This window comes from Solanum stenotomum, chromosome 2, assembly GCF_019186545.1.
Source record: "Solanum stenotomum isolate F172 chromosome 2, ASM1918654v1, whole genome shotgun sequence".
NCBI classification, from domain to species: Eukaryota; Viridiplantae; Streptophyta; class Magnoliopsida; order Solanales; family Solanaceae; genus Solanum; species Solanum stenotomum.
This window is the reverse complement of record NC_064283.1, coordinates 13,214,010-13,225,642: the sequence shown is the minus strand read 5'-3', so window position 1 is coordinate 13,225,642 and position 11,633 is coordinate 13,214,010. Positions and strand designations below refer to the sequence as shown.

At 33.0% G+C, this 11,633-nt stretch overlaps 1 protein-coding gene, 1 long non-coding RNA gene and 1 pseudogene across 2 annotated transcripts; 1 reads left to right on the top strand and 2 right to left on the bottom strand.

Annotated features, from left to right (window-relative positions):
- The first annotated feature begins 174 nt into the window (after window positions 1-174).
- Window positions 175-4,597, top strand: LOC125855603 (uncharacterized). Its single transcript, XR_007445505.1, has 5 exons — window positions 175-970; window positions 1,070-1,179; window positions 2,627-2,715; window positions 3,611-3,786; window positions 4,292-4,597. It is a non-coding gene; the product is annotated as an uncharacterized LOC125855603 (long non-coding RNA).
- A 216-nt stretch (window positions 4,598-4,813) lies between these two features.
- On the bottom strand, window positions 4,814-6,709 carry LOC125855703 (laccase-14-like; annotated as a pseudogene).
- Window positions 6,710-9,234: 2,525 nt separating this feature from the next.
- On the bottom strand, window positions 9,235-10,848 carry LOC125856832 (40S ribosomal protein S15a-like). The gene is made up of 2 exons (XM_049536476.1): window positions 10,582-10,848; window positions 9,235-9,510 (listed from the first exon to the last, which is right to left on the bottom strand). The coding sequence occupies exons 1-2, from the start codon at window positions 10,831-10,833 to the stop codon at window positions 9,412-9,414; spliced, it is 351 nt and encodes a 116-aa protein (XP_049392433.1). The 5' UTR covers window positions 10,834-10,848; the 3' UTR covers window positions 9,235-9,411.
- Window positions 10,849-11,633: the final 785 nt, after the last annotated feature.

Below are 11,633 nucleotides of genomic sequence, written 5' to 3'. Positions count from 1 at the left end.
TGGAAGTCTGTGATTCTTGAGAAAATTGCACGAGTTAGGGGCTTAAGTTGACTTATGAACATCTTAAAATGAAAGAAATGATTTCTAGTGGTAAAGACTGATTTCAAATGAATTTCTCCACTATCCATATCCTTTGAGAATACCATGACTTTTTGAGTTTGGGAATTTGCAATTCTTAATGAACTGATTATGTCTTGTGTTGTATGTGCCGTGATGCATTCCTCCTCATGCAGCATATCATTATTTCATGGAAATATGAGAAAGTGGAGAAGTACTGTCTTTTAAAGAAAAATAGTTTGACACCTTACTTATATTATTGACCATGCTGAGGTAGCAAGTTGCTTTTCTAACAATGCAACTCGAGGAATCCTAATCTTATGTTATGCATGAAGTGAGTAGAGCTTCATGGAGATCGTGTTGGCTATGATGATCCAACCATGGTGACTTACATTGGGCGCATTGAAGGTAGAATTTATCTCTTCATTGGTCATCAGAAAGGTAGAAACACAAACGAAAAACATCATGTAAAACTTTGCAATGCCAACCCCTCATAGGTATGCTTCAAGCATTCTCATTCATAGCAATATTACTAATTACTATCATTAAGCATTTCAGGTAATCTGTTCTGTGGTTAATAACATGTTAAATTGAATTGATGTTTTCATTAATTCAAAGTGAAATTAGATTAGCAACAAGTTAGGCTGAAGTTGTTGCTCATAAGCCTCTGAACATGTTCATAGTTATCAGATTTTTGGAGAGTCTATGCAGCGTTCAGCTTTTTGAAAGGAATATTGTTTAATTTGATACCACAAGGTTAGTTTTGTAAAAGATGAATTGATAACTACTAAATCTTCGCCGTGCAACTACAAAAGGCTTTGAGAATGATGAAATGTGCTGATCATTGTGTCTTGTTACATTTGTTGACACTCCGGGGGCTTTTGCTTATTTAAGATCTGAAGAGCTAGGTCAGGTGTGAGTCTTTACCTTGAATTTCAAATATTGTGTTATTAGATTGCGTTTAGTCATGTAGAATCTATAATCACCTCCAATATTTTCATGACAATTTAAGGGCATGTTTGGGCTGAAAGTTCCAATCATAACAGTTGTAATTAATGAAGGAGGTTCAGGCAGAGCTCTTGCCATCGGATGTGATTAATGTACAACATTTTATGTTACTAGGTAGGTTTGGTTCATTTGTACTTCTTCCATATTTTTGCTACTTAATTATCAGGCATGTGACAATTTGAAGAATAAGAAAAGTTCAAGTTTAAAAATAATTTATCAGCCAAAAACATGTCATTTTAGCTTAAAAACGTGGACACATTGTACATATGATGTTGCGGCATGGATTTTGTAGTTATTGCTTTTACACTTGTTGCATTGTTTCCTTGAATATCTCCATCTTTTTTGTATCTTTAAAAAATCTATGCTTCTTTGATCAGTCTTGTAGCTTGTGCTTCTATATTATGGAAGTCTTCACAAGCAGCTCCAACCTCTCAAAGGTATTGTTGTGAATAAAACGGTTTCTGATTGAATAGGCAGCTAAGAGCTCAAGAACATTACAGACTTTGGATAGCAGATGCAATTATTCCAGTTAATAGTTTGAAAGGAACAATGTTTAGCTGGACTTTAGAAGATGGAAAAAAGATGCAAAACATAAGATTGTCGCTCCTTTATCACTTGTGTTAACAAAGTTTTTGATGAAGTAGAGAAGAATTTCGCACGCTTAAAGAATAGTTCCTCATAACTTATTTATTTTTTGTGCACTCACAAGTTTCTTGCTTCTTACATGTATAGAAGATTGGATTTATTCATAAAAATGTATCTTTTGTAAGGTTGTCTACATTTGATATACTTCTTGTATATGGGTGTGCTATTGCCTTTCTTTTACTGTTGAAATTTATTACTTTTTTCCAAAAAAAAATAAAGAGTAGACACAACCTGTGTTCTAAGTTAAGCCTTTAAAATAACAAAATAATAACCAGTAGCACTGGAGGTATTGTATATCATAACAAAAGTTTAAATACAACACATGGATAGAAACTATCCATCAAAAAAATGGGCTAACAACACAAAAGTCAGCTTATTGCCCATCAATACTGCAGCAAAAAGAGAAGCCTAACTAAAAAAAAAAAATCCTTATCAACTTTAGACCTTATACTCGGGACTTGTCTCTTATCCAGAATGAAAAGTCATTTTGCGGCCTGGGGAAGTTGTTGAGCTGAAAGATAAATGTTGCTAGTTTGAGAGTTCATCGCCTTCTTTGCTAGCCAGTCTGCAAGTTGATTGGCTTCTCTGTAGCAATGCTCAAACTTGATACTCGCAAGATCTAGAATTGAAGAAGTAGCTTCTATGATTCTCTTCAACCTGAGCTACTAGCCTTATTTTTCTTAAGCATGTTGATTATCAAAAGTGAATCCAGTTCCATGATGATGTTTGTGTAACCATTTTGTTTACACCATTTGCTTCCAAACCATGTTGCCTTAGCTCCTGCTATGTTATGACTAGAGCACTGCACAGCGATAGAAAATGTCATAATAAGCTCCCCACATTCATATCTCAGTGCACCTCCTAGTCCTGCTCTGCCATCATTCATTTTGAAGCTTCCATCCATGTTTAATTTCAGGTACCCCGAATCAGGCTTCTGCCAGCACACCAGGTTGATTCTAAGAGTGGGTTGCAAATTGATAATATTCTGACAAAGATCACTCCAAGGTAGAGCTAATTTGCATCCTGAGAAAGTTCTAGAAATTGTTGCTTGAACTGTCCATCCCACCAACTGCTCCATTTTGTAGCAATTAAACCTTTTCTGCTTGCCATATCTACAAGAACAAGTTTCCTTCCAAAGAGCCCAACATATAATGATGCGGGTTATATGCAAAACAAGTTTATGTACATTGTTACTAGTTTTTTGGAGCCACAAGGAATTAATAACATGTCAAATTGAAAGTTGAGAATGATTAATACCAAGAGGTCCTCCAATGAAAGTGTTCTATGGTCTATGGTCCGAGCATGTTCTTGCTAAGTGTCTAACAGTACAGTTATGAAAGTGTTGATCCCAAAGATCATTGATAAAAACTCGGTGAAGTCTTTCCAAATTCTCTTTTTGGGACTTCTGTTGTTGCACCATGTATAAGTAGATCCTGAATATCCAATATCTGTCAAACCACAATCATCCATACAAATCTGGAGCTCCAAACTTTTACTCATCATGTGAGGTTTGCCTCCTAACTTCTCGTTTGGGTCCAAAATAACATTGAAATCCGCTCTGATACATCAAGGACCATTAACTCGCTGATAATCCTTTTCTAAGCTTTCCCAGAGATTCTTTCTTTCAGTTACAGTGCACTTATGATAAATAGCTGACATAAAAATATTTTGGCTTCCTATAGCCTTTTTCATGTTAAGAGAAATATATTGTTCACCTTCCCAGAGTAGTTCAACATGATTGTTGTTCCTCCAGAAACACCAAAAGAAACTTTCTGTAACCCTCTATCTTTTGTTTATCAATAAAAGGTTCAAAGATGGCTACAAACTGAATGTTGTTAATTGGACAAGATTTTTTAGCCTGTGAATGGCCCTTTTTGATCTTACTCCCCTTATATTCCAGAATAGAGCACTAATCATCAGAATCAGAATGACAAGGTGATTTGTCCTGAGCCTGTTGTCCCTCGTGTCTCAGCTCTTGTTGTCCCCTGTCAGATTGGAGATTTTCTTCTGTCTCTTGGGGTTTTTCAATGTTCTGCACAGTATCTGAGCAAGAGGGAATGGTCAGTAGGTTTGAAGGTAACCTAACTCTTTTTCTTTGGCATTTTTTTGTTTTCTTCCTAATTTTTTCCGTTTTTGTTCTTGACAACTTTAGATGTAAAGACTAGGATTTGTTTGTCTTTGTCTTTGGTATCATGGCCATTCTGTAAATTTCATCATTACTAAGCTCTGTGTTGTTTTGTTCCTGTAGATTAACAGCTTCCTCCATCGCTTGTTCAACACTATTAAATTAACAACTTCCTTCATCGCTTCTTTGTTCTTCTTAGCCTCCTTTTCCTTGGCTATAGTTTTTTCCATAATCCTACAGTTGAACTGATTGAGGCCTAGCAAAATTTAGGAATAGTTTCATATCTAACTTTTGAATAACATGGTGAATTGTCATCCTCTAAACCAACCCAGACACTTTCCGGGTGAGATTTAAGCAAGTCCAGTTCCACTCTCACCGGCCTAGTTTTACTGTTAGTAGCAGATTCCATATATAGAGCTGACTATTTGTCTAACAATGTACCATATGGTAACGCAGTCCCGGGAGAAGAACCCACACCGGTGAAATAGGAATATCTTCCTCCAGCTTGAAATTCGGAGTTCATTTTTGGAGCCACATTTGCATTCCATCAAGTTCAATGACTCTTTTAAACCAAACCACTTTGAAATCGTCATCATTTGTGAAATCTAGAAAGTATATTAGGATCAAATTTGTAGTTGTTGTTCCAGAGTTTGGTTGCTCATGGTCAAATGAATTGATGGGCGTATTTGGTAGTTTTTTCAGCATATTCGTCGCAGTTGTTATTCATTTACCCATTAGTGCCACCTCTATTTATTTATCTATGGGTTATCGGTCATTAGGTAAATTGATTCACTGTACGAGAAATGTGTATATGTCGATTGAGTGTATGTGATTGCATGTCTTATGTATAGCTGGACATAAGTTTACATAGACACAACGTACAAAATACATAGACGATTTTGACATGTTGTTGGAGGTACAATTTGTAATTTTTCAAATATAAGCATCAATATAAAACTTTATTATAAGTACTACAATTTACATGGGAGTGACCATTGCGCTTCTATGAGCCCTATTAGTCAGCCTATACCAAACAACGAATGTCGTACAAAAAAATAAACCCAAAATCACAAAAGTCATTATTACATATAAATAACTCCTACTAGAACTTTTATCATAGTTGGAGGAGAAGTTGGGAAGAAGAGGTGGTGAAGAGGGTATGTAATTCCCTTGGTATTCTATAATAGCGGTTGTAATTTTATTCGTGTCATATGTCTCGCTAATATTCTTCACAACAACCACATAATAATAATCTGGATGTTGGTTCGCCTCGAAGATGCAATCAATAGAGTGTTGTCTAGTCAATTCGACGTAGTTTGTTGTAAATGGCTCTATTATAGGACTTCCATCCCTCGCGATTACGGTTAAGTTGTGTGAGGCGATCCCAAAGTAAAGTTTTTTATGGATTGCATCGTTCACAATTTTGAGAAGATATTTCTTCCCAGTATCCACTACTATCCTAAAAGCTCCTGTCCATTTTAATTAATAAAAGAACATTAAAATGAGTGCAACAAATAACTCTGAGAAAATAATAAGTAAAATCTTGCAGGCCCATATGGATAGAATCGCAAAAAAAAATGTTAGAAATCAAACAGAAGAGTCCAATCCAAAAAAAGTAGTTTGATAGATAGGAGAACTGTTTTATAGTCGATGAGGAATAATTGACACATAACACATGAGTTTGTTTTCAAACTATACAAGGCAACAACCAAGTTTGACATAAACTGATCCAAGTGAAATTCGTTGACAAATTAAAAGAAGTTTTCTTTTTAAAATTTCAATACAACATCTTTCTTTTATCAAATTTTAAAGCCCCTTCCACCATTACTTGGAAAAAAGCCATGTCTTTTCCTTGACTATTATTAATGTCTAATTAAAGAGATCAGATACGAAGATTTTAATTTTTATTAGATTAATTAAGTTTGATATAAATAAATTGAACGGAATGACTTATACATACCATTGTTTGAACAAGGATAGAAGTCACCAGGCTGTCCATTAACCGTGAAAGCGTCCGATTTTGTGTCACTTCCTGAGTCAATATAGTCAAGGAAGACCTCCTTGACATCCTTCTTCCACCATTCACCTGGTGAAATTGTGAAGAATTAATCAAACAAAAAGAAAATATATGTTAGTAAACGACTTAAGATTTTGAAAGAAATTACTTAAAACTAAATTATTCGAATATTATTTGACTTATATACCTAAAATGATGGGAATATCGGCATGATCATCAGGCTTTCCGGGTTTTGGATGGACAATGAAAGCGCCATGAACAGTGGCGCGTTGTCAGATGTTCATGGCATGCCACCATAGCGTCCCTTCGTCATCGTCAGCTATTGTGATATTTTTTCTTACTGTAGACCCTGCCCCAACTAGCCATTCCACTTGATCAAACTTCACATGTCTACCCACGCGCCTACAACTTAATTTTAGAAAGAAAAAAACAGAGTCACCAAAAGTAACAAATTACTTAAACAAACAAAATCAATGAAAAGTAGAATTTCTTGATAATTTGAATGTACCAAAACATTGTAACGTTGTCCTTCCCTTTGTTTTCAACGTCTAAGGTCAACGTTTCTCCAGTGCGCGCATATATGGTAGGCCCTGGGAATTGTCCGTTGATAGTAAGAATCTTCTTCGATTGGCAAAGCCTATCGAAAGAAGTTTCTTCAATCTGTTGATAGTACAAGATAAAATTGATTAGTACATACACAACACAAACCATAACTTTAATAATGCAAAAAAAAAACTAAATGAACAGACAATACTTACAACAAAATGAATATTATTATTGTTTTGTGTTGAAGCAGTGTACTGAACTGCGAAAAATATGATCAATACCAAGCTAGTGTTGATTTTTTGGAATGTCATTTTTCTTGTCTAAAGAGTTAGAGAAGTCGAATTTTTTGAGAAAAAGATGAAGAAGGGCCCTATCCTTTCAAGAATCTAATTATCTTTGGAGTCAATTTAGAATCTTTATAAATTATTAAAAGAAAGAAGCAATTGTCTCACATATTTCACTAAGAAATGAAGTGGAGAAATATATATAGAGGAGAAAGGGGAATAGACTCTATCTATTCATATGCAGAAAAAAATAGTTCTCTCAATTTGGATAGAAGTCAAATAAACGGGTTAACTAGATTGAATTTGAGCAGGTTATTAAAAATTAGATGCAAAGGTCATAAGCGTAAAATCATTTTGAGCTTCCTATAATAATACTTATAAGTTATAAACTTACAGCTTACATTTTTCTATATATGGTTTTAAAAGTTATTTTTTAAAAAAAATTCTTGTTGTGTTCATNAGGTCATAAGCATAAAATCATTTTGAGCTTCCTATAATAATACTTATATGTTATATACTTACAGCTTACATTTTTCTATATATGGTTTTAAAAGTTATTTTTTAAAAAAAATTCTTGTTGTGTTCATATCTATCTTTGCTTTTTCTGTTTCATTGATCAAATATAATTTTTTTTTTATAGAAACAGAAAAATTCTCTTATTTAGATAAATTTACTAGTTTTGCATAGAAGATTGATAATGTTTGAATAATACGTCAGCTACCTAACTAGATAAAATTAATTGGAGCAATAACTACAAAAATAAATGATAGTGGATGACTGAAATATAACTAATTTTAGATATTTATCACATTACGTAAGACCATTAAAATATCACTTTTTAGGGAAAAGAAGAGGCATTAAATAAAAAATAAATTCAATAAAATTTCCCTTTGAATGAAAACAAACAATTATACTTTATTGCTATCACTATTTTATTGATCACACCCATTAGTAGGAAAAAGTAAAAATAAAAAAATAAGAACCAAATAAGTAATACTTTAAAATTAAAAGTTAAACATTCAAAAAACTATATAAAAAAAAATAGTATAAATTATAAGTTGTCATGTCTATATGAGATATTGCTAATATAAGTTGCCTATGTTACATATGTAATTCAAGAAGCAAAATTACTTGCTCATAAAAAAAAAACTGATTTTTCTCTTCAAAAATTTCCCTCTAGTTTAAACAAATGAGATATAAGACCTCATAACCAAATACCTCTAAGAAAATTCTCTTTCACTATGTCAATTTTGTGATGTGATCTTTACATTTTGGGCTAAAAATCATACTTCAAGTATAGCTCAAACTTATGGTATAATTGTAAACAAAAATATCCTTTAATTATTCTAAACTTTGCAATAAACATTCTTATGTTAACTTTTGTTAAAAACTAACAGTTGAAATAAAAATATGTGTCAAGCATGTGATTTCCCCAAATCCCTAATTGATTTTCTCTCAATTTGGATAAAAGTCAAATAAACGGGTTAATTAGATTGAATTTGAGCAGGTTATTAAAAATTAGACGCAAAGATCATAAGTGTAAAATCATTTTGAGCTTCCTATAATATTTATAAGTTATAAACTTACAACTTACATTTTTCTATGTATGATTTTAAAAGTTTTTTTTTTAAATTCTTGTTGCGTTCATATCTATCTTTGTTTTTTTTTTTTTTGTTTCATTGATCAAATATAAAAAAAATGATAGAAACAGAAAAATTCTCTTATTTAGTTAAATTTACTAGTTTTGCATAGAAGATTGGTAATGTTTGAATAATACGTCAGCTACATAACTAGATAAAATTAATTGAGAGCAATAACTACAAAAAATAAATAATAGTAGATAACTGAAATATAACTAATTTTAGATATTTATCACATTATGTAAGACCATTAAAGTATAGCTCTGCAGGGAAAAGAAAGAGACATAACATAAAAATTAAATTCAATAAAATTTCCCCTCGTATGAAAACAAACAATTATACTTTATTGCTATCACTATCATATTGATCACACCCATAAGTAGGAAAAAGCAAAAATTAAAAAATAAGAACTAAATAAGTAATACTATAAAATTAAAAGTTAAGACATTCAAAAATATACAAAAACTAGTATAAATTAAATTGTCGTATCAATATGAGCTATTGCTAATATAAGTAGCCTACGTTACCTAGTTATTTCAAGATAGCAAAATTAATTACCCAAAAAAAAACTAATTTTTCTTTTCAAAAAAATTCTATTCTAGTTTAAACAACTGAGCTATAAGACCTAATAACCAAATACATCTAAGAAAATTCTCTTCACTATGTCAATTTTATGATGTGAAATTTACGCAAATAGTTAATCGGATTCACTGTTTACGCAAATGGTATACTTGAACACAATATGGGATTATAAATACAAACTCACTATCAAACCTTCTTGGTTAATTTTACTAGAAATTTAACATGTATGCTTGCTCTCTAGAAGCTAACAAGACTAGAAGAAAAGAGATGTTTCTCTTGCCTTTTATACTAGTAAAAAAACACAAACATGCACATCTACAACTTTAGATGTCAATTGTCTCAACAGGCAATAAGCACCAGCAAGTTTTTCAACAAAATCTGATAATTGTCTCAAAATTTTCAATAAAATCTCTACTAAATTTGATGGTAACGAGAAAAACAGAAAAAGGTCGGTTACAACGAGCCAACAAACAGCAAAACCAAAGTTTTCATCCTTTTCAACATGACTCAATAAAAGAAACCAAGAACTTTTCCACCAACATTCTTTCTCCTAGCCTCTTCATGGTCCATGATACCAGCTGAGGTAGTCAGCACAATGTACCCGAACTGCAAGTTGAAAACCAATATGCAAAGATCAAAACATAAAATAAACTATACAAAATAAAACTGACAAACAAGAACGACTTTTACTCCATCTGTGATCGCAGAAAATGTCTGCAATTTCATTTGCTTAGTATCAAGTATGAACTACATATGATGCTTCAATCCACAATATGACTGTTCAGATACCTCTTCAAAGAAACACACTTCTCATGGACTATATTATGGAAGTCTTCACAAGCAGCTCCAACCTCCAAAGGTATATATTGTTATGAAAAAAAAGGTTTCTGCAGATTGAATAGGCAGCTAAGAGCTCAAGAACATTACAGACTTTGGATAGCAGATGCAATTATTCCAGTTAGTAGTGTGAACGAAACAATGTTTAGCTGGACTTTTAGAAGACGGAAAAAATATGTATACGTCAATTGAGTATATGTGATTGCATATCTTATGTATCGCTGGACATAAGTTTACGTATACACAACATACAAAATACATAGACGATGTTGATATGTTGTTGGGGATACAATTTGTAATTTTTCAAATATAAGCATCAATATAAGATGCTAATTGCCACAAGTACAAAGAAACACACTTCTCTTGGACTAATACAAAAATAACAGCAGAGACTCTGTTAGCCAAGCCATACGATACAAAATTTCTCCTTTGGATAGACAGGAATTCTTCCTCAACTGCTAGCATCTACAAAGAGTGCTTGCTATGTGACATTTATAAATGGATTACAGATGCTTACCACGAGTACTAAAGATTTTTTACTCAAGATTTTTAACTGCTTAAGGAGAACCAATAATTTTCAAATGTCTTTTTTCCCTTTGAAAACAAAACTACTTTTTTCAAATTTCACAATGAAACATGACCAAACGCCCATTTAGCAAGGCAATTCATAATTCAGCAAAGAAGTAAGCAATCAAAAATTAATAATGTCTATTTCACAAGCTAATATGACCATGACTTGACATTCACCCCAACAATCATTTCGGCTCAATTTGGAGATAACCAGAAACAGAGTTCCATTTATTGATCAAGGGAACAAAGTGAATATATTAATTACTATACCTGTCGGGAAGGGAGCAATCTAGCAGTCCATCCTTCAATCTCCTTGACTCCAACATCGAAGCAAGGACTAATGACACCACACTTGTTTAGCCTTCCATTCAGTTCGACAACAATCTTTCCGGACCTATGATCATCGACGTACTCAAATTCTCCGATGTAACCTACACATAGATAACAGTAAGAAAATGATAGGGTGATGCTAGCAGTGCATACAGTTAAGAAATTAACATACCATAGGGTGACGTCATTCATTTAAAAGAGCAATCAAAAACTTAATACATCCACTTTATTGTCTTCTAGTGGTAAAAATATGAATTACCTATAAGATTGTGTTCAAGTTATCAAAACAAATAAAAAGAATGTGTTCAACAATGAAGAAACAAGAAAACTGAGTCAGTGAAAGTATGACAGCTTGGATCACGATCATATGTAATATCGGGAGGATCTTATTCTTCCTTTTGTGATTAAGGACTTGTTGTCTTTTCAAGGTAGCAGGCAACAAAAATACGTAAACACTTGCTTGGTATATGGTTTGAGCTCAAGATTGCCCCAACAGCAGGTGTTGGCGGAGGGAGCCATGATGGCAAGGCAGAAATGAAGTCTACCAAATCTTTCATATTCTTATATGAAAACCATCAATCTGCATACCAGAAACTATGCTTTGCTGCATGTCTGCTACTCTTTTCTTCACATCTTTGCCTTCTTCACTTAACATGAGTTTTCTTACTGTTTTCTCTATGACCATTTTTTCCATAACCTCCCATTCAAACCCAATCTTGTATATTTGGATCAGAGACCTTACGTTCACTAATTGGTCTGCTAGAAATAGTCTGCATATCAAAGGGACTTCATCCAAAATACTTTCAAGCATAGAATTCGAACCACAATGAGTGAAAAAGCCTGCTACTGCAGGATGTGCAAGCACCTGTTTTTGTGGACTACCTGATGACTTGCTATGCATGACTACATGTTCAAGTAATTTATGCACGACTACCTGTTCAAGTAATTTATGCATGACTATCTGTTCAAGTAATTTATGCATGACTACCTGT